Below are 23,574 nucleotides of genomic sequence, written 5' to 3'. Positions count from 1 at the left end.
GCGCGAGCGATAAGGATGGGTAGCTAGAGGTCATTGGACAAAAGGAGCGAAAGGGGGCGGGGCGGGGCCAGGTGTTATGTAGTGAAAATGCATAAATCCCCCGCAATGCGTGGTCTTTATTTGGTTGTGTGTTCTGTGAGAACAACCCAAATGTGGTAGTCATGTAAAATGGCCACAGTTCCAACTACTTGATGAGAGCAAAAGATAAAAATGGAAATGGGTAGGTGGAACTGTAGTGGTGACCCACTGTGTATTCATTAGCGTGTAGTATTATGCGTATTCTTCAACACAGACGTGGCGTGCAAGCTTGCATCCTTGCAAATTGACAACGCGATCGATAACCTGTTTTTTTACTCTTTAGTTGGTGTAGAATAGCGTTACTGTTATTAATGCAAAGTGAAAAACGAAACGCAGCTCCAATCAACATGTCATTTCCGATTTGACAGTTCCACAAAACTTGACAGAAGTGACGTGTAAACTGCATTCGTCGGCGCCCCACAGTTTTCTAATTAAAAACAAGAAAAAGCTCAAAATGAGCGTTTTCAAACGTGATAAGAAGGAGGAGGAGGATAGCGGCGGGAATCCCTACCAGAACTTGGATAAGACGATCGTGTTGCAAGAAGCTAGGTACTTCAACCAGACTCCGGTCAACCCTCGAAAATGCAGCCTGATTTTGACGAAGATCCTCTACTTGCTCAACCAGGGAGAGAAGTTGACGACCCAGGAGGCCACAGACGCGTTTTTCGCGACTACCAAGCTGTTTCAATCCAAAGATGTGATGTTACGTCGGATGGTGTATCTTTGCATCAAGGAACTGAGTACGCTCGCGCAAGATGTGATAATAGTAACGTCTTCGTTGACGAAAGACATGACTGGGAAGGAGGATTTGTACCGGGCAGCGGCTATAAGAGCCCTGTGCAGTATTACTGACAGTACGATGCTGCAAGCCATTGAGAGGTACATGAAACAGGCTATAGTGGATAAGAATCCAGCTGTGAGCTCCGCGGCGCTGGTTTCGGCGTTGCATCTGTCTTCGACGGCTCCTGACCTCGTGAGGCGTTGGGCGAATGAAGCTCAGGTTTGTTTGTTTCTAATAGTTTTTAAAAAAGAAAATAGTTTTTATTCAAATACACTGTAAACTCAGTAATTTGTGTGTAAAGAAACTGAAGGAACTGAAGAGTTTTCGACGTTAAAGAGAATGGATGTTAGATGTGAGACACAGTAGAGCAGATATAATAGTAACAAGATAATTTGTTGTTTTAAGAAATTGATTGTTAATTTAAATTGAGTGATGCAATAATGAGGTTACACTGTAATTGTAACTCTTTAACCCTTACACGCTTATAACTAATCCAAACCATAAAATTATTTTTTCTTTAGTTATATCTATTTATTTTAGTCTAATTTAACATAAAAGTAGTACAGAAAATATAAGTGCTATGTATTTCAGTGTTTTTCAGTCGGGGACACATATGTCCCTATATGCGTTAAGGTATACATTCCCTCATATATTGGAAATAAAATACTTTGACGCTTTTGTTGCAAAATAAATACAAATCACACTAAAAATACAAATGAAATTTAATCAATAAGCATAATATTAATATTTATAATAAGAAATTTAAAATAGATAGCGTCTTATTTTACGTATTTTTATGTTTGATCCTCATCTCATCATAGACCTCTTTCTTGAAGTTAGACCTACCTAACTTGACTGTTTGTTCCAAGAACAACTTTGAGTCTAGAGTCTCCAACCTTCAAAGGAGTGCTGTAACACGGATATTTGACAAAATTTTTTCGTCTTGTCTTATTTATTTTGAATCACATTTATTGAGAGCCTCTACTGAGGCCATTGAGCATTGATTCTAGGTCTTCCAAGGTCTCAGCCATGACTACAATCGTTGAATCTTACTCGGGGGGACAACATCCGTGAAGCTTCGCGACATCTTCTTATCAAGAATACCGCAGTGTCTCAAGACCTTTGATAGAAAGTCTTTGACCAATGTGTGTTGGCGGTGATGGCGTACGGAACGGAGACGTGTTCCTTCACTATGGGCCTCATGAGAAGGCTCAAAGTCACCCAAAGTCTGATGAGGAGATACGCAGGAGAGCCAAAGTAACAGACATAGCCCGCAGAATTGTCAAACTTTCGCGGCAGTGGGTAGGGCACTTAGCTCGCAGAAGTGAGGGCAGCAAATTTCTCAAGTAGTGCCCACGGATGGGAAGACGCAGTGTAGCAAACCTCATGTTCCTGTGCTTCTCGTATACATTCATGTATTACGAGTAGCAAAGAAACGATCGTTGTGGAAGTCCTTAGGGGAGGCCTCTGCCAAGCAGTAGATGCCCTTTTATCCAGGAGGAAACAATCCTCATGGTCGGTATCATCAGTCATCATGACTTTATGACTTCCAAAATTTCGTCTTTCTTGAGCGAATTTTTTTATGTCGATTTGAAGACAAATGATTTACAAAAAAATGTATAAATATTATAATAAAACATCGATATAAACATACAAATTATAACAACGCAAACAATATCCCTAGTAAGAACCAAGTTTCCCTTTACGCATATAGGGACACCGGTGTCCCAATTAGATTTTTACATAATATTCCTAACTCGTTCGAAGATAAACGAAAATTTGCAATGAAACGATAATTATACTTACCATTCAATGTAAAATTGAAAGAAACACAGTGGCTGAAAGCCGATAAGTAATAAAAAAATAATTTTCAATTTTGACGTCTAACGAATTTTTTTTTCACATGTTGTGCCAGTATTTTTTTACACATGTAATCGAGTTTTTTATTATTTCTAGCGCATAATCATAAAGATAATAATAAAATTTAAGAATATTAAACTACAAATGGTTTAACTTAACCAGTATTACTGTAAATCGTGAAAACTATGTGGGGACAAATGTGTCCCATATGCGTGAAAGGGTTAAGAACAAATTCTTTATAGGCCATTTTCAGAGCATATTTTTCTCTTCTCTTGGCTTTATACAGCTTGAGTGTGTCCATTTTCAAGTTAAAGAATAGGGAACTAATATTATGTTCAGTTCACTTATCATTGAATTGTCTGATCAAAAAAAAAATTGTTAAAAAAAGACAGTTTGTTTGGCTGGAATAACTTTTTATTGTGTCTGGAATCCATTGCATTCTTTTCTATAGTATTAATAAAAAAACATTTTTTTTTTCAAACAGACCTCTAGCTGTCTGTTACTGCTCAGTTGCAACATTATTTCTGGTAATTTTACTGATGCCCATCTTCTATTTGGTCATCCTACCTACACTTCTTGTCCATACTAATATAATAAAGAAAGAAAGAAAACATTTATTTGGTTCCAACGTAAAAAAATAACACACAGTTTGAATAAGTAAGTAAAATGAGTTCGAATCAAAAATGGCCACCGCTCAGTATGTGTCATGCTCTGAGGTAGCAGGACCTAGCTAGAACATGATGCTGTTATTCTGCGGAAGCCATTTAAGCACTTTTCTTTCGAAATTGCTAATTTGTGCTTCCAAGTTTCCCAAATCTGAGGCCTCTTCGCATCAGCCTCCTCCAGCTCTCTCCACAGAGCTCTGTTTTCCGTAGGTTAAGTGGCAATCGTCCTTCCAATCCGGACTTGTTAGGAAGCCCGCCCAGTGCCGTTTTCTTCCCCTTGCTAGTGCAGTAAATATGAAATTTTTATATTTTCAGGAAGCAATTGCATCTGACAACGCAATGGTCTCCTACCACGCTCTTGGAGTCGTCGCTGGTTCACGCAAGAACGACAAGCTGTCTACCGTCAAGCTGGTAACTCGCTTAGCTCGGTCACCGTTGAAGTCTCCTTACGCTCTCTGCCTACTTATCCGTCTAGCGGCCCAGCTTGTCGAAGACGACGATTCCGATGCATCTCAACCTTACATCGAGTTCATCGAATGCTGCCTTCGCCACAAATCCGAAATGGTCATCTACGAGGCCGCACATGCTATCGTCAACCTCAGGAAAACAGCCAGAGATTTAGCTCCAGCCGTTTCTGTACTTCAGCTATTTTGTGGGTCATCCAAAGCGTCTCTAAGACTTGCAGGCGCGAGAACTCTTGCCAGATTGACAGCGAAACACCCGACTGCTGTCGCTGCGTGCGCTGTTGATCTAGAAAACCTAATTTCTGATCCCAACCGTTCTGTAGCCACTTTGGCCGTGACAACTCTTCTTGCAACTGGCGCTGAGAGTTCTGTCGATAGGTTGATGAAGCAAATATCCAGTTTTGTGTCCGAAATCTCCGACGAATTTAAGATTGTCGTCGTGAGAGCTATAAGACGTCTTTGCACGAAGTTCCCGAGGAAACACCAGGCGTTGGCCGCGTTCTTAGCTGGCATGCTGAGAGACGAAGGCGGTTTGGAGTACAAAGCAGCCATCGCTGATGCTATCATAGCTTTAGTCGAAGAAAATCCGGACGCGAAAGAGACCGGATTGGCTCATCTCTGCGAGTTCATCGAAGACTGCGAGCATACTGCTCTCGCTGTAAGAATTCTGCATCTGCTAGGACGTGAAGGACCAAAATCCCGTCAACCGTCCAGATACATCCGCTTCATTTACAACCGTGTGATCTTGGAGTCTGGACCGGTGCGTGCGGCGGCTGTGTCGGCTGTAGCTCAATTCGGAGCTCAAAGACCTGAGCTGCTTCCCAATATCAGGGTTTTGCTAGCCCGCTGCCAAATGGACGACGAAGATGAAGTGAGAGACCGGGCGATTTACTACAGCGCCATTTTGGATACCGGAGATGCGCAACTCATCAATGATTACATCGTCAACGTCCCTAAGCCGAATCCGGTGCTGTTAGAGAAAGCTTTGAGAGACCATTTGGCGACAAGTCCCGAAGAAGTATTCGATATCAAGGCCGTGCCTACTGAGGAGGAGCCTAAGGAAAACAAAGAAGCAATAGTCGAGATCGAAGTGCGCAAACCAGTATTACAGTCCTTGGAAGAGATGTACGCCGAACAGCTGTCCAAAATCCCAGGCATCGAACGTCTTGGTCCAGTATTCAAAACGAACTTGCCGATCGATTTGACGGAAGCAGAAACGGAGTACCGCGTGCGTTTGATCAAGCATGTGTTTGGAAGACACGTCATTTTCCAATTTGAATGCGTCAACACGCTAAGCGATCAGTTATTGGAAGATGTGCATGTCAGACTCGAATGCCCTCCCGAATATGAACTAAAGACCGAAGTAGCTTGCCAGAATTTAGCATACGACAAGCCGGGAAGCGTTTTCGTAGTAGTCGAATATCCTTCAGCTTTCCTGGACAGTCTGGGCACTTTCGGAGCCACTTTGGAATTCACAGTTCGCGATTGCGACCCAACAACAGGAGTGCCCGACCCAGGAGAAGGGTACGGAGACTCGTATCCTTTGGAGGAGTTCGATATGGGCTGTTCTGACCAGATTAGAGCTAGAGCAGCGTCTGACGATTGGGATGCGACTTGGGAGAGGTCAGCTAACGCGCCCCAAGCGTCTGACACCTTTGCCCTGTCGCAAAACGACGTCATGGACGCAGCGAAAGCAGTTTGCGAGCATCTAGGATTACCCAAGAATGCTATAGTGGGGGAGGCTGTGAAGGAAATCCGTGGAGGTGGCATTTTCAGGGGCGGGGCTCCGGTTCTGGTGAGAGCTAGATTGGTGTCGAGCCCTGGTGGTGTTACTATGCAGTTGGCGGCTAGGTCGCCTAGGGAGGATGTCGCACAGTTGCTGCTAGCTGCAGTAGGTTAAAATTTAGGCTTAGTTGTGTTTTCGATTGTGGAATGTGGTCTATGAATCGAGATCTTGGAAAATTTTCTCCAATAGACAGTGAAATATAAGGGTTCCGTTTTTTGACATTTGGCTACGGAACCCTAAAAATGGCTATTTCTTAGATTAAAAAACCTTTTACGTGGTTTACAAAACGAGCCCTCAAGCGGAAGTGTTGTACTACAATAATGGCTTTTATTCACAGAAAATAAGAGTGATTTTAAGCTTAACATGTTCCATCTAATGTGTCTCTCTCGGAGAGTCCAGGACAAAAAGAGACAGCACAATTATAAATTTAGAACATCTTTTGGCCTAGAAAACAGAATAAAAGATAACATTTCACAATCGAACCGCCGGTATTTTATAGCATTTCGTATGTCAGTTCGTATAGCCGATATAATATTGAAATTATACTACATATACACATATTTATAATTCCCACATTGATATCTCTACTCTCAACCACGGCTTTTATAAATGCCTACAGAATTCAAACTTGTCGGCCGATAGTTGGGTCCGGCTGTTGATCAGTAAGGACATGTATGAAAGTGCGCACATTACACCGATTTGGTATCGGCCGATTCTTCATACTAATAAGAATCGGGCCCAACAATCGGCCAACTAAAAACGTGTCTGTGGGGTCTAAAATCTACTACAAATTAAATCTATCAAGAACTAACGCCGTTACTTCGTGAAAAATATCATCAATCAAAAGAAGCTGGATTCTAATTTAAGCATAAATTAATATACTGTTTTTTGAAATGAATATAATCCGGTGCAGAATTCTTGGAATTGGAATAATTTTAGTCATTGTGCAATCTTTTTGTGGTCACTTTAGAATGTGTATACCTAGATCGTTTCATCCACGAAGACGCGCCCCAAGCGTCAAGCAATCCGAGCTTCATTATTGTAGTGTGCTTGTGCACTGATGGATAATTTAGCTTGTACCGATAACACTCAAACATTCGCGGAAGAATGGTGGGGCGCGTCTTCGTGGATGAAACGATCTATACATATTACATACCTACTGTGGGTAATTTAACCTAAAAGCAGTACTTATTCAGCTAATCATTCCTGTGTTTTTATTTAAATAGGTATTTAGAAATGCCATGAAATTACTAAATAGATTTTGATATTTGTTTATATTCCTATGTACTCAAAATCGATGTTAATAGGTATATTGAAATAAAACAATTTAAAATATAAACTTTTTTTTATTTCAATCAACTAAATTTAATATTGAATAACAAAAATATTTCTCTGTAAGAAAATTTTCAATTAAAAAACAATGTATTCCTTATGATTAAACTATTGATAAAAAAAATATACTTAATACTAAGTACAGTAGCCTCTAAACACTAATTTTAGGAACTTATTTATATTGATGATTCTTTTTATTTTTTTTTATTTAAAATCAACAAGTTGCAGTCAAAACTAGTTATACAAAGTACGATAGCGTCTTACTAATTTTAAGAACAAAACTTAAAGGTTTTTGACGATTATTTTTAATTTTTTGATAATTATTATTTAAAATTTAAACAAATTACAATCTAGTATTACAGAAACAATAGATGATCAAAGCCATATAAACCCAAGCATGGATTGATTTTATTTTTATTTTATTTAGATTACAAACAAACTTAAAATCCGGTCGCCGAGCAGATAGAATTTCGTCCAATGACCCCTGTGTCGCTGTCGTAACTGTGCGACGGGAGGCCGCAGCAAGTGTGCAAGCAATAAGGATTGGTAGCTTGGGGTCATTGTACGAAATTCTATCTGCTCGGCGACCGGACTTTAGATCAATATAGGAACTAAAAAGAATAACAATTTGTCTTACATGCTAACTAGGAACAACAGTCATTTGTACTAGTGAATAGTAGAATTCCAACACTTCGTGGGTTGAAAAACTAGCGAATTTTCAAACAAAAGAAATATACTACATAAGTAATATTATGGATACATAAAAATAAAAATAACGATTAAAACTCGATTCAATCTGTCATAGATTCTTCTCAGTCCTGTTCGTACGATACGTTCCGTAATCTTATATGAATCGATTTTATTGATTATGCTTGAATCGATTTTTTTTATCATACTTGAATAACTTTTTTGATCAAAACGCGACTTAACTGTAGTCAGTGTATATTATTAAACGAATTATTATAATATTTGGTCCCGAATAACATTCTATTCTAGTTACTATATTATTTATAGTAAAATCAATATTTCAGTTCAGTAGTTTCTTAAGAAAATACCAATTTTATAGATCTCCAACGTCTCTTATCACTCGAACACAGATATAGATATATCTGTGCACTCGAATATATTGAAAAATTACCCTCTATAAAACAAAACATTTCCATAATAAAATATGTCACTGCAGTGTTCAACACGCTTGTAATTTTTATCGGTAAGGCTGTGTTGTACCACCTTACTTTAATTGAAACTATAACCATAACCGGTGTTTTTATGGAGTTTGACAGACTTGACGTTTGATAAGTTAAATTAAGATGGTGCAACCCAGCCTAAGAGCTCTTTCAAATTAAACGTTTTGTGACGGACGTTTGTCGTCCGTTTGCAGGACCGCACACTGAAAATTGTATTACAACTGCGTTGGAATAAAAATGACAGTCAATTACCAACAGAGTGTGCGGTCTTGCAAATGCACGACAAACGCCCGTCTCAAAACGTCTATAGTCTGGTCTGCGAGCATACCCATCCTTATCGCTCGCGCGTAATTATGTTGCTATCGCGCTCGCACACTCACTGCGGGCGCCCGTCGCACAGTCGCGACAGCAATATAATTACGCGCGAGCGATAAGGATGGGTAGCTTGGGGTCATTGGACAAAATTCTACGTGCTCGCAGACCGGGCTTTAATTTGAAAGAGCCTTAAGGGGGTTAACACAGTTACAGTTGTTGCAATTCACGAAGGCGAGTGAGCTTTACATGTGTGGTGGCTCGCTACTGTTCGTTGTTCAAAAGTTTTGATAGACATTACACTATCGTTATGTGAATGTACACGTACCTACACATACAAGTAAAGCTCACTCGCCTTTGTGAGTTGCAAGAACTATAATATACCATATAAAAATAAGTCGGGTTTTCCTTCCTGACGCTATAACTCCAGAACGCACGAACCGATTTCCACGGTTTTGCATTCGTTGGAAAGGTCTCGGGCTCCGTGAGGTTTATAGCAAAGAAAATTCAGGAAAAATTTCAACAGAAAAGCGGGAAAATTCCACGCGGGCGAAAAGCTAGTATATCATATAATATACATACCAATGATAACTTCTATTATTCTTCTCTCTTCTCTCTTTCATAAATCACTCGAATATATTAAAATACCGCGTACCAGTCTGGTTAGAATAGTTGCTGACCGAAGCATCGAGGTCGTCTGTCAACACTAGCACAGTTTTCAGAGCGTTCTCCAAGATCTGGGCTTGTTCTAGACATTTCATTACCACTTGCCTGAAAAACAGTTTTAGGTTGAGTTTAATCATCTAACTTTAACCGTAACTACGTCTTTTTTATTGCGCTAATTCTGCTCCACACTAATGGCTGGAGCCTATAATGGATGGTATTGTTTGTTTACACATACAATGTCACTGTTTTGTTGCAATTTCTTACAAAACTTGAGCGCAAAAAGCAAATCTAGTATGTAAAATCATCAAACTTCTAATGCTCGTAACTCAGTTCAGATTGAGTTTAGAGGTATACATGCTATAGTAAGTTTAGTTTATTACACTATTTTGTAAAGGTTTGGTCGATGGCCGCGCGAAAAAAAAGACGCCAATTTCCGGCATTGTCTATTGGCATGCAGGTAGATGTTATGACGTAGGCATCCACTCAGAAAGGATTTTACGAAACTCCACCCCTTAGGGTAAAACGGGATCCACGCGTACGAAGTCGCGGACGGTCGCTAAAGCCCGGTCTCTGAGCACATAAAATTTTGTCCAATGACCCCAAGCTACCCATCCTTATCGCTCGCGCGTAATTATGTTGCTGTCGCGCTCGCACACTCACTGCGGGCGCCCGTCGCACAGTCGCGACAGCAATATAATTACGCGCGAACGATAAGGATGGGTAGCTTGGGGTCATTGGACGAAATTCTACGTGCTCGGCGACCAGACTATAGTTTATGTATAAATATAATAGTTCTTTGAACATACCTGTACCTAGTCATTCGTTTGTCACCGGTAGCCTGGGCGCCTGCTTTTAAAAGCAAGGCTCTGATGGACGTGTCTTCGTTAGCCTCTCTTTGGATGATCCTGTGGAAAAAATCCTTGCATTATAAATGAGGAAGTATAGCTGGATGCAGGCCGCTACCAACCGGGCGATGTGGAAGTCATTGGGGGAGGCCTATGTTCAGCTGTGGACGTCCTGTGGCTGAAATGATAATGATGAAAATTTACCTTTTCAAATTGCCTATGATTTCAGCGATGATCACGTGGGTCGTGTTGGCTCTCTCATGCAGCATCCGTCTCTTTTCCTCCTGAGTTTCGTCTTCGCGAAATTCGTTTATACTTTTCATTCTAAAATTATAGGAAAATATCGTCAGATTTATAAGTTCTGCAAATAGTAAAGAAATAGAATCCTGATAAATATCAGCAGTAACCTAATCTGCCAGATAATTATCTTAAGTGTCTGATAAGTTATCAGGGACCTTTAAAAGCAAAGAGTGAGTCGCAACTTAGCAGGCCAAAGTAATATGACAGAGCGAAAAGTTTTAAAAAGCTAACAATAAATTCAATTATTTAACAGTATGTAACAGGGATGTTATAGATATCCGTAACCGTAACTTTCGGATATCCGAAATAAAAAAATAACCGTAACCGATTCAAAAGTTTCGGACAGTTTCGGATGTAGGCAGAGTCAAGCAAGTCTCTACGCTGATTTAATGATTGGATTTTGAAGTATAGCCCGACCAGGAACATAAAAACCCTCGCCATGTTGCGGAAAACTAATGGTACTAATTTCTTTTAATGGCAACAGTAACTGAAAACTTCATAGACATGTCATCTTGCATGTCAGTCTATTGCTGTCAAAGTGTAAACAAACTTTATTTTAAATGTGCGCAATTGATTTTGTGAATTAAATTGCTAAAATCTTTTTATAGTCGTGAAAGAAAAGTGGTTCACAATGTGTTAAAGTATTGGTCAAAGAGAAATACTAAGGGTTCGGACAATATTTTCATTTAATAATGTTTCCGACAAAGGTTGTCAAATTGACTGACATGTTTATCGTATAGTACAGTCCACTATGAAAATTAGCTGTGGTTTGTTTCAACTACACATTTTTTTTGTCACTTTCGTGTTGAATTTTATGGAATTGGGAAAGAAGTCCGAGTTTGAAGCGTTCATGAGCAGACATTGCAGTTGAATATTCAAGTTCTGAATTTGATTATTGATGAATAATATAATAAATCCTACCAGCTCGATTGATGGTTTCATTTAATTTATTTAAACCAGGTTACCTATAATAATATTTTTTCGTTAATTTATGAAAATATCAAATTAGCCCGTAATCCTAAATCCTGATACACAAAGTTAGCCTATTAATTTAACACTGGTACGACTGTACTCAGTGTTGCACTATCAAATGCAATTGTCGCGCCTCTATGCCAGGGTTTTTATGTTCCTGGTCAGGCTATACATGGGTTTTTCCCCATAAGATAAAAGCTTTTTTGTGAGACCAAAAGAAGGTGACAGATGCCAAAGAAATCTCTTCTGTACCGATTCTATTCGGAAGCCTGTGTTGGACAACTATTGCAATTTGCATTCTATAGCATAGTGATATCTGTAACCGTCACCGAAAAATTTGGATATTCGAAATAAATTAAAAAATCCGTAACCGTAACCGGTATAATATTATTCCAATATCCGTAATCGTATCCATAACCGAAACTACATTTATCCATAACATCCCAAGTTTGTAATGTCAATTTCACCTTAGAAACGTCAGATTACAGGGAGCGTTTTTATGCTAAGTGATGAATAGTATTTAAAATGAGGCAATATAATGAAAGTTAAGTGTCCAGTGTTTTATTTATGAGAATTTATGAGCTTCTAATTCCCGTTTACTCCATCAATCCCTAATTTTTAAGTGAAAACAAAATTCCTGGTGTTACCATAGGAGTCACTTAAAAATTAGGGATTGATGGTGAAAAGATTTCTTTGGCATCTATCGCCTTCTTTTAGTCTCACAAAAAAGCTTTTAACTTATGGGAAAAACTCATTCAAAATACAATAATAAAATCAGCGTTGGGACTTGCTTGAATCTGCCTACATCCGAAACTATCCGAAACTTTTGAATCTGGTTGTGGTTACGGATATTTTTTTATTTCAGATATCCGAAAGTTTCGGTTACGGTTACGGATATCCATAACATCCCTGGTCTGCGCCTAGGCTAACTCCCTACTTAAAAAGTATAGCTAGTACTTACATAAATTCATAAATTTCCTTCACAGAGACGCTAAGCTCAGCCAAAAATATCTTCACCAGCGAATAAGCTTGCACCCCTTCATTTTCAAAACCACTGTCATTCGTCGCATCATCATTAGTAGGCTTTGCATCATCTATCGTCGAATTGCAATTGTTAATTAACGAATCATTAACTTTATCATTACTATCATTAAACGCGCTATCATTATTTACTATCACTTGAGTGCTTTTGCTATCCGTATCGTGAATTTCTATCACATTCTTGTCAATTGTCGGTTTCGGTCGATTTCTGATTTCGTAGACAAAACTGACGTTCTCAATCGATTCGTTTTCGATTATGACAGTTTCAGACATAGATCTGTCTATTTCGGAATAATCTAGGGCGTCCAGGTCTAGTTTTTGATTGTCATCTTTCAATTTGTCTTCAAAAGCGTCGATGGGCTTCAAATTCCTTATCACTTTCGGTCCAGTTGTTTTGTTGTCAGCAAAAGTGTTGCCATGTTGAGGGACGTTCAAATCCTCTATTATATCTTTGGGGGTTTTATCATTTGATTTTGGTAAGAATAGATTGTCGAATGTCCTCACCACTTTCGGTACAGGCGTTTCTGTTTGTGTGGTGTTGCCATGATTAGACATGTTTAAATTCTCATCTTTATTGGCACTGTCGTTTGTCTTTTGTTTGAAAATGTCGAACGTTCTTATGATTTTAGGTTCTGTTTTATCATTTGTAATATTAGACTTGGTATTCAGAAAACTTCCTGTATTTTCTTTTGTTTTTGGCAATTCTACATTTTTAGCTACATTTGCTTCATGCCTTTTGAATATTTCAACATTTTCAGTTATATCAATGTCATTTGTTGCCTTGTTGTCGTTTCTAATTTTGAAAATAAACGAGCTGTCAAACTTCCGGAACACAATGGGCGATTCTTTAATGTTGCCAGTGTTGAATTGGTATTTAGATTTTTCGTCGTTGATAGCGTATATACCGTCGATTTTGGTAGATTTTTGTGGTTTTTCGAATGCAGTCGTATCGTTTTCATTTACTGCTTTCATGAGGTTGATCGTATGAGATCTTAAAGTGATAGATTTGTCTTTATCAATGTTTAGTAGATTCAAGTCTTTGCCGGTAGTCCTTACTACAGTAGGTCCGGGCTAGAAGATAAAATTATAAATAAATAATAGATCGTTTCATCCACTCGGACGCGCCCCAGCAATGTTTGGTCTCGGTCGCGCGGGGTGCGGGGAGTGTGGTCCGAGCAAGCCGTAAGGCATTACTGTAGTGTGCGTGTGCACTCATGGAGCATTTAGCGTGTACCGATAACACTCAAACATTCGCGGAAGAATGGTGGGGCGCGTCCGAGTGGATTCACTATGGAGCGTTTCAAGGGACCACAGCGTGCTTTTTGTATTTTTTTTACTAAAGCAACCCCTCTAAAACGCGTCTTTTTTGGCCCACCCTGTAGAATATGCTATAGAACCTTACCTGCATTTCGTTGTCATAATCTTGCGGTATTTCGTAGTCTTTCCAATCTTCGAAGTGTGCCTTCAAATACTGCATTATTTCAGAAGGCCTTTTCACATCTGTAATAGAGTGAAAATTGAAATATTAATTATTTAGTAAGGTTTACTTTTTAAAGAGCATACTTATAAGGATTCCACATTTCATTCATGCTTTCATCCCCTTAAAGGATTATTTCTGGGATATAATCCTACTAATATTATAAATGAGAAAGTTTGGATGTCTGAATGGATGTTTGTTACTCTTTCACGCAAAAACTAATGAACGGATTTTGATGAAACTTTACAGTATTAGAAAAAAGGAGGGTAATGTTTTTAGTTTATTTTATAAGTTTGCCGGGTCAGCTAGTATTATAGGTCTAATGACCCCAAGCTACCCATCCTTATCGTTCGCGCGTAATTATATTGCTGTCGCGACTGTGCGACGGGCGCCCGCAGTGAGTGTGCGCGCGATTACGCGCGATCGATAAGGATGGGTAGCTTGGGGTCATTGGACAAAATTATATCTGCTCGGCGACCAGACTTTATATGTTATTAATCTAAGATTAACTTACAGTTCCGTCTTTCCTCGGTCGTTCGCTCGCGCTCCCTGCACACTAAGGGCGTGGTGAACTCAGGCACTTCTGGGGGGCGAGACATGTTTTGTAGCAGCGACGAGATGGCGTCCGATGTCTCTTGTAGAGATACTGATGGTTGGACCGACTGGGGACATTTGACCGATAGATATAGATTATAAAATATAGGTATAGATATATAGATTATAATAAATAAAACGTTTATTGCTCTTGAGGTTTCCGGCTACTGGGCGGTCCCAGTCGCTGGATGCATAACAATTAAATATTTTTCTACCAGCGACTAGGACCACTCATAGATAACTTACAGAAATATATTATTCAAGCAAAAATACTACTTAAATTCTCTGTTTTGTCTAATTTTCTGGTTAGCTTCAAGAGAATGCCACATGGCATTAAGCTCGCCTGTTGTACCACTGTTTTTTATGTGTGCAATAAAGATTTTAAATAAATAAATAAATAAAAATCGGTACAGTAATAAAATTTATGAGAGGTCCCAGTCGCCGGAAGAAAATTATTTATTTTTGCGGATCCGGCGACTGGGACCGCGGCCCTAGTTAATTGCGGTCCCAGTCGCCGGAAACCTCCTGCTCTTTAACACAATTAAAAGTAATTACAAGACACAAAATTACAGTAAAAAGGTAAAAAAAAGTAATTGGAGGTGGCTCAGCATGTGCCGCCAAGGACTACCTGCCCTAGACAGCGCTGGTTTTCAGCCACCACCACTTCTCTTGTGTTGGTCGAGAAAATGGTCACGGGAAAAAAATGAGTAAAGAGAGAAATAATATTAAATGACTGACTAAAGTACACTTTTTCTGTGTGTGTAATACATTACAATTAAAACTCATTATCTGTCAAAACCCTTTTGATTGTAAAACTTAGTCAAGTGGTTTTAACGGATGCCCTTGGTCAATATCACTTTTGCCTCATTTTATCAGTCAAAAGTGGTTTACCGATTATGAATTTTGACTGTAACATACATTATGGTTAAAATAGAGAAACACGGCACTAATTACAAAGCAACCAAAAATGTTAATTTATAGTTGAATTATATTAAATAAATAAAAATAATAAAGTTAATTGACTTCTTAAGACCAGAATGAAGGGTTTTCAAGGACGAAGCACACTTATCAATCCGGAAACGGATCGTAACCGTATCGAGGCGGTCAGTACTCTTTGTATGAAACTCCATTAAACGCACACTTATCCGCACCGTAACATAACGCCTCGCCTCTGTTCAACAACAGCGAGGCGATACGGCGTTGAACCCTTTCCGGGTTGATAAGTGTGCTATGACCATTATAGGGATGTTTCCTGGGTCAAAAAGCAAGAGTTTTAATTAGTCCGTCAGTTAACTTATCAAAAAATACTCTACACGTATTTTTCACTTTTTCAAACTAATGAAAATTTAAAGAGATAAAGCGCGCCAAAGTTCATAAAATGAGGCCCGTGACGTCAATGCTTGCATAAAAGTGCGGAACTTCAACGCACCATAACTATGTAATTATTTGTTAGATTGACAAATAAACATATATTATGTGTCCAATATTTTTTGATATTAAACATGACGGACTAAAAAAATTTTTTTAGGAAACTAGCCTATTGGAAATAGTGTAAAATATTTGACTTACCTTCAACGTCTCAACCAATATCATACCGCATCCTACTATCTTGACGAAATCATTCGGCTTGATGGATGACTTAAATTTACCTGCAATGATTAAGTAGGTATATGTTATGAATGTCCACCCACAAGGTGGACCGACGACATTGTAAAGGAAGCAGGAAGGCGCTGGACGCAGGCCGCCACCAACCGGGCAACATGGAAAGCATTGGGGGAGGCCTATGTTCAGCAGTGGACGTCCTATGGCTGAAATGATGATGATGATGATGATGATCTGAATAACAAAATAAGTATTGTAGAGATTTCGCATTAGGCCCGATCCTTCAAAATGCGGATCTAGAAAAATACCAAGAGAAATCGCATAGTGCATCTACCATTTTTTTATCCACAAAAAGGAAGCTCTTGGCCTGTATCTCACCTGATGGTAAGTGACAATCAGGCCGAAGGTGGAAGCGAGCTTCACCCGGAATCCTCAACCACAGAGGAACTGGCTATCTTACCTCCCTTAACTTCGAACTCCTGTGTTCTTCTGATTAATTTCGTTGCAGGTCCAATGACAGTTTAACTTTCCCCCGGGACAAACTTGACCATCACTGGTTGGGTTATTGGCGGTCAAGCTGTAGATCCTGGCTACACAGGAGTTGCAGCGGTGGGAACGAGAGGTGGGAATAGTCCCGTTTTAATTATATCTTACCTCCAAAAATGATGTCAGCATTGTTGTTATGGCGACAGACTTAGGTAAGATATGTGGCCAAGTTTATTATTATGGTAAAATCTACGAACCGGGCAACATGGAAAACATTGGGGGAGGCCTATGTTCAGCAGTGGACGTCCTATGGCTGAGATGATGATGATGATGATGAAAAACTCACCAATTTGGCTGCTATGGTTCAACAGCATACATTTAAGTTTATCAGTGACCATGTTCACTTCTGAATGGGAGCCATACAACTCCTGGATTCTTCTGATGGAGTCATATAACACCCATGGCGGGGAGAGCTTGTCTGTGATTGGTGAATGTTGCTGGAAAAACATTCAAATATGTATTTAAAAGGTCAAGATCATATCTTAGTCAGTGCCTGATGTATGGGAGCGGCACGGGAGGGTGTTTTTGTGACGTGAAACGTCAGTATGACTTCAGATTTGTATGCTCTGTCACGTCATTTGTCAATGTCAACCCTCCCGTACCGTACGTTGTCAATGAGGGCTATCGTTTTTATACTTAACAGTTGGCACCCCTGGCGATTGACAGGACCTTACTCTACAGTGGCGCCATCTTGATGAGTGCAAATGCGATAGTCCTACCACTTTCGCGCTCACCAGTTGGTGCCACTGTCTTCGCTACTAGCAAGTGACAGGACCTTACTCTACAGTAGCGCCATCTTGATGAGTGCAAATGCGATAGTCCTCCTACCACAGCGCTCACCAGTTGGTGCCACTGTCTTCGCTACTAGCAAGTGACAGGACCTTACTCTACAGTGGCGCTAACTGGTGAGCGCTAAAACGATAGCCCTCATTGTGACAAAAGTGAAAAGCAATGTGTTCTGTTTTTGGGCATATTGCTGCGACACCGGCCACGCCCCCTTTTCACATCTCCCTTTAGTTTCTGTGATCTGTGGTTAGAATACACTTACCACCAAAACTTCAACCAGTGCCTCTTCCATTAACTGAGCAAAAGAACATATCCATTCATCCAGTCTCAATTTAATATTATCCTCCATTTCTTTATTTTTAACGCTGTAAACACTTAAAAGATCATCCAAAGAGTTTATATTCGAACTTTTTTCTGCCATTTCTATTGTTTTTTCTGTTTCATTTTCAAATCTGACATTTTGTTTTTCTGTTGGCACTTCGTTGTTTTTTGTTTCTTTTATAAAGAGGTTCTGCATGTCCAAACCTATTTGGACAGTGTTTTCGAAACTTTTTTCGATCTGTGGCATAGTTATTACTTTTTTATTTGTATCAATTTGTTTGTCACGCATACGCAATAGCTTGCCATCTATAGGAGAAGTGTTGGCGTCTTTAAAACTATTTTTCCTTCTAGAATTGGAGTCGGCGTTCATTTCCTCTAGAATCTTATCGTATAACGGATTCGCTGGGTTTCCTTCTTTATTCTTAACGATGTAAGGCTCAAATTCGCTCGCCGGTTGCAAGAATAAGTTGGTACTTTCGTTTGAAACGTTTTGAGGAACTTTTTTCAAATCGAACGACACTTCTGTTTTGGTGTTGCAAGCGCCATCTTTTAGTTCTTTAGTTTTGAAGCAATCTATGTTTAGAGATTTTGCATCGTTGTATATGTCTGGATTGTCGGTTATTAACATCTGAAAATTACAAAATACACTTGAAGATTTGTATTAAATAAATAACGACACACAAAATGGATCCCGTTTTACCCCCTTAGGGGTTGAATTTTGCAAAATCCCGTCTTAGTGACCTACGTTCTAAAAGGAACCCCCATGCAAAATTTGAGACTACCTACCACGTAGTTTCTGAGATTACGTGATAAGTGAGTGAGTCAGTCAGTCAAACAGTCAGTGACCTTACGCTTTTATACATATTGAAATTGAATACTAGCTTTCCGCCCGCGGCTTCGCCCGCGTGGAATTTTGTGTCACAGAAAAACTTAAACACGCGCGTTCCTGTTTCAAAAACCGGGATAAAAACTATCCTATGTCCTTTCCCGGCACTCAAACTATCTCTATGCCAAATTTCATCAATATCGGTTCAGTGGTTTAGGCGTGAAAGAGAGACACAGACAGACAGAGTTACTTTCGCATTTATACTATTAGTATAGATAGATGCAGGGAAGTAGTTTGAACATACCACATGATCACCAGAGTAGATGACTTCCAAACAAGTGTTGAGGATGTAGTTATCAGCATGATTGTCCACTACGAGGCCTTGCCCACTGTTGGGACTGGCTGCCGGGTCTGGGATGGGCACTGGAAGAGAACGGAGGTTTGAATTAAAATAAGAATAGAATAAAACAAACTTTATTGACAGTAATACAGGGTGGAAACGATAAGTGATCTAACTCGATTATTTGTACTAAACAAGATATCAAACACAGGTTACTGATCCTGAAAGTGCTTCACACTTCACGCGAAATCTCACGCAAATACGACTATGAACATTTTAATTTAAAGGTTATACAGGGTGGCCAAAACAGTGAGGTCTAAAAGAAAAAATTAGATTCCTTACATCAAGGTGTACCTAAATCACCCCCATGTATGTAATACGATTGTGCATCGTTTAGGAGATAGAGTTAATTTTGTGATATTTTCAAATTTTGTGACCTAGTAGGCTTTAAACATTTTTATCTTTTTTTTGGGTTGTCTTTTTTCAGATTTCTTTTTTTCGACAGATTTGTTATTAATTGCAGATATTTGAAAAAAATAATCACCTTCCTATCTTTGATTCAAGATACAAAAGTTTTGCTAGAAACATTAAAATTATGCTTTTATCAGAACACTATCAAATTTTCAACTTAAAACTTTAAGTAAAAAAAAGAACTTCCATAGGTCCAAAACCATTTTAAAAACTGCGCCGTTTCCTGAACATTCATAATAATACAAAAAAACATGTACTTAATGGGCCACTATTTCCTGTAATCGGTCCACTAAAGTGGTAAGTCGGAGATTCCGTTACATGTTTTTGACTTTCTTAGAGTAAATTAATGTTGGGAATCCTCTAAGTTTACATTACGTAGAACAGATTTAGAGCAGTAACTGGACAGAACATGTTTTTATTCTCAACGAGGAAGCTCTTGCCCTTCATCACACCTGGCGGAAACTGATGATTAGGCTGAAGGTGGACGGGAACTTCAACTACTAAGGAACTATGGCTTCCTACCTCCAAATTCCAGAACACATTGTTATTTTAAGTAAGTTTTAATGAACATAAACCAAATATCCCTCCTTCTTCTTCTCACTTTAGTAGGTATTTCAAGGGTAATAGTAAAATGTAACAACTGCCTCTGTCTTCAAGTGGTAAGAGGTAAGCTTCAGGGGTCCCGGGTTTGATTCCCAGTGGAGGTGAAAGGACAATGGGCAAAATGGTACCCGGCTCCAATAGATATGTGTCTAGTATCGTTTGAAAGGTCTTACCAAGATGAACAACTTTTACTATGGCCACCAGCCTCAGATCTGGTTGTGTTCGAAAATAAACATACTTTTTTGCAGAATGGTACCCGGCTCCAATAGTTATGTTTGTAGTGTCATTTGAAAGGTCTTACCAAGACGAACAACATTTACTATGGCCACCAGCCTCAGATCTGGTTGCGTTTGAAGATAAACATATTTTTTGTGTAACCGAAGTATCATACATGTACATCGTATGGTACTTATATTATGCGAAGCATGAAGGGTTTACTGCTCCAGCATCCTTCCTCAACTCTATAATTATTGATAGGGAAATAAATGTTTTTATTTGAAGAACTACTACCCCCTTATTAAAAAAAGGTTATACCTAGGATGAACCTTGGATTAAAATGACATTTCCATACCAAATGACAATTAAAGCCAGAGTTCAACTAGGGTGTAACTTTTATTAATAAAGGGGGGAGTTTTATTACTTGTTAAAGGTTTTGTTATGGGTGGCTAAAGCGAATAAATCTCCAAGACCCAATAAGTCCACTCACAAGATGGACCGACGACCTCATAAAGGTAGTGGGAAGGCGCTAGATGCAGGCCGCCACCAACCGGCCATTGTGGAAATCATTGGGGGAGGCCTATGTTCAACTGGACGTCATATGGCTAAAATGATCATGATGATGATGATGAAAGCGAATAAAGGGTTAATAACTTGGGTAGTTCGTCGTAGGTATAATCCTTTCCTTTTCATTGCTTCTTTTAGTTATATTAATATATTATAGTCATAATACATACTCGTATACATGGATGATTGTGTTATACTTTCATTATAATACATAGTGGAATTACTGCTTTCAAAACGTGAATTAGAACTGGCCCCATAGCAGACATTTTCCTACATCTAAAGACCTTTTGAAATATATGTTACGGTTAATGTGATAAATTGAAAATTATTAATAATAACCGGTTATTATGAATAATTACCGACAGTCGCGGTAAAAGTGATAAATTAATCACATTTAACAGTGATTATTTAATAATTCAACCTTAGTACTAACAAATTTCATAAAAGAGAACAACATCTTGTGTACGTGCTCGTGTACAGCCAAACTTTTGAACGTTTTGATATCATATATTAATATAATTTGGCATAATGAGTTTGGAATGTTTCTTGCAGAATATTACTTTTCCATGATGCCTATAACATAATGTTTTGATTTAAAGTGAAAAATAGGTTAAGGTGCGGCGGGGGTGGCCCTTGGGCCACCCCTAAGCCGCCTATTTAGTTTTATACACACATAAATGACCTCATATTAATCACATTTACCAAATCATGCGGTAATTATTCATAATAACCGGCGATTATTCATAATTTTCACATTTATCACTTTGACCGTAACATATATATTGGTTATGGCTATTGGAGCGGGTACCACTTTCCATACATTGTTGCCCATCATCCTTTTCTGCTCGGTTTGGTTGGTGGTAGGGTTTGATCTAAGTCTGCCTGGCTAGCAACTCTATTTTCCCAAGTCTGTCACTATAAAAATAATGTTAATAGCATTACTGTATTCAGGCATTTGGAGGTAGGAAGCCATAGTTCCTTAGTAGTTGAAGTTCCCGTCCACCTTCAGCCTAATCATCAGTTTCCGCCAGGTGTGATGAAGGGCAAGAGCTTCCTCGTTGAGAATAAAAACATGTTCTGTCCAGTTACTGCTCTAAATCTGTTCTACGTAATGTAAACTTAGAGGATTCCCAATATTAATTCACTCTAAGAAAGTCAAAAACATGTAACGGAAACTCCGACTTACCACTTTAGTGGACCGATTACAGGAAATAGTGGCCCATTAAGTACATGTTTTTTTGTATTATTATGAATGTTCAGGAAACGGCGCAGTTTTTAAAATGGTTTTGGACCTATGGAAGTTCTTTTTTTTACTTAAACTTTTAAGTTGAAAATTTGATAGTGTTCTGATAAAAGCATAATTTTAATGTTTCTAGCAAAACTTTTGTATCTTGAATCAAAGATAGGAAGGTGATTATTTTTTTCAAACATCTGCAATTAATAACAAATCTGTCGAAAAAAAGAAATCTGAAAAAAGTCAACCCAAAAAAAAGATAAAAATGTTTAAAGCCTACTAGGTCACAAAATTTGAAAATATCACAAAATTAACTCTATCTCCTAAACGATGCACAATCGTATTACATACATGGGGGTGATTTAGGTACACCTCGATGTAAGGAATCTAAATTTTTCTTTTAGACCTCACTGTTTTGGCCACCCTGTATAGTCGGTACTCACAAGTAGTCTGTATTACCGACTATTCCTAGTAAGTTATAGTACTCGTAAATAATGTTGATTGATTGATTGTTCTTGGGCGGGCTGCGCCCTTCTGCTAAACTGGCATCCACAGAATACCAGTGGTCGTGACGTGCTCTCTGCCGTCACGGCTTATACTGAGAAGTTGCCATTTTGGTGCGTGTACTGTGTTTTATAATGTTTAAGTTGTTATTTATTTGTAATGCTTTTAATACTCGCATCAAATAAATACTTTCTTTCTTTCTTTCTAATTCCGACTATGTCTAGTAACTTACTGTAGTTCACTGGAGGCGAAACCGGCTTCCTAGTGTTATCTGGCCGTAGTCGGAATACCGACTATTCCAAGTAAGTTATAGTCGGTAATTCCGACTATGTCTAGTAACTTACTGTAGTGCGCTGGCGGCGAGACAAGCTTCCTAGTGATCTGTCTAGCGGCTATGACTCGCTGGCGCAGTCTCCAAAACACAACGCCTTCACTTCCTAGAGCTATTTGGCCGTAGTCGGCATTACCGACAAGTGCTAGTAACTTATAGTCGGTAATTTAATTAAAGTAACTAATTTTCCTATACAATGTATTTTGTTTTTGGAATAAATAAATTGAATTGAAATTGAATTGAATTCCGACTACGTCTAGTAAGTTATAGTCGGTATTATCGACTATTTCTAGTAAGTTATAGTCGGTAATTCCGACTATATCTAGTAACTTACTGTAGTGCACTGGAGGCGAAACCAGCTTCCTTGTGATATGTGCCCGTAGTCGGTATTAGTGACTATTCATAGTAAGTTATAGTCGGTAATTCCGACTATGTCTAGTAACATGCTGTAGTGCACTGGAGGCAAAACCAGCTTCCTAGTGTTATCTGGCAGTAGTCGGTATTACCGACTATTCCTAGTAAGTTATAGTCGGTAATCCCGAGTATGTCTAGTAACTTACTGTAGTGCACTGGCGGCGAAACCAGCTTCCTAGTATTATCTGGCCGTAGTCGGTATTACCGACTATTCCTAGTAAGTTATAGTCGGTAATTCCGACTATGTCTAGTAACTTACTGTAGTGCACTGGCGGCGAGACCAGCTTCCTAGTATTATCTGGCCGTAGTCGGAATACCGACTATTCCTAGTAAGTTATAGTCGGTAATTCCGACTATGTCTAGTAACTTACTGTAGTGCACTGGCGGCGAAACCAGCTTCCTAGTGTTATCTGGCCGTAGTCGGTATTACCGACTATTCCTAGTAAGTTATAG

General features: G+C 39.0%; 2 protein-coding genes across 2 annotated transcripts; one reads left to right on the top strand and one right to left on the bottom strand.

Moving 5' to 3' along the window:
• The first annotated feature begins 456 nt into the window (after positions 1–456).
• On the top strand, positions 457–6,876 carry LOC135085716 (coatomer subunit gamma). Its single transcript, XM_063980520.1, has 2 exons — positions 457–1,078; positions 3,700–6,876. The coding sequence occupies exons 1-2, from the start codon at positions 533–535 to the stop codon at positions 5,746–5,748; spliced, it is 2,595 nt and encodes an 864-aa protein (XP_063836590.1). The 5' UTR covers positions 457–532; the 3' UTR covers positions 5,749–6,876.
• A 1,952-nt stretch (positions 6,877–8,828) lies between these two features.
• Positions 8,829–22,779, bottom strand: LOC135085581 (uncharacterized). The gene is made up of 11 exons (XM_063980353.1): positions 22,721–22,779; positions 18,746–18,864; positions 17,557–18,243; positions 16,795–16,945; positions 15,930–16,009; positions 14,281–14,428; positions 13,692–13,789; positions 12,210–13,360; positions 10,181–10,300; positions 9,938–10,036; positions 8,829–9,236 (listed from the first exon to the last, which is right to left on the bottom strand). Coding segments are annotated over exons 1-11 (2,799 nt in total). The 5' UTR covers positions 22,722–22,779; the 3' UTR covers positions 8,829–9,091.
• Positions 22,780–23,574: the final 795 nt, after the last annotated feature.

This window comes from Ostrinia nubilalis, chromosome 29 (genome assembly GCF_963855985.1).
Source record: "Ostrinia nubilalis chromosome 29, ilOstNubi1.1, whole genome shotgun sequence".
Classification (NCBI taxonomy): Eukaryota; Metazoa; Arthropoda; class Insecta; order Lepidoptera; family Crambidae; genus Ostrinia; species Ostrinia nubilalis.
Note: the sequence above shows the minus strand (reverse complement) of the source record. Positions and strands in the feature narration are given on the sequence as shown.

Bases quoted from the DNA above. Each gene is read 5' to 3' on its own strand.
- LOC135085581 (XM_063980353.1), bottom strand. The intron at 18,244-18,745 runs GTATGTTCAAAC...TGTAATTTTCAG, and splicing joins TCTACTCTGGTGATCATGTG to ATGTTAATAACCGACAATCC. The intron at 16,010-16,794 runs GTGAGTTTTTCA...TAATCATTGCAG, and splicing joins GAACCATAGCAGCCAAATTG to GTAAATTTAAGTCATCCATC.
- LOC135085716 (XM_063980520.1), top strand. From the start codon at position 533: ATGAGCGTTTTCAAACGTGATAAGAAGGAGGAGGAGGATAGCGGCGGG. The intron at 1,079-3,699 runs GTTTGTTTGTTT...TTATATTTTCAG, and splicing joins GTTGGGCGAATGAAGCTCAG to GAAGCAATTGCATCTGACAA.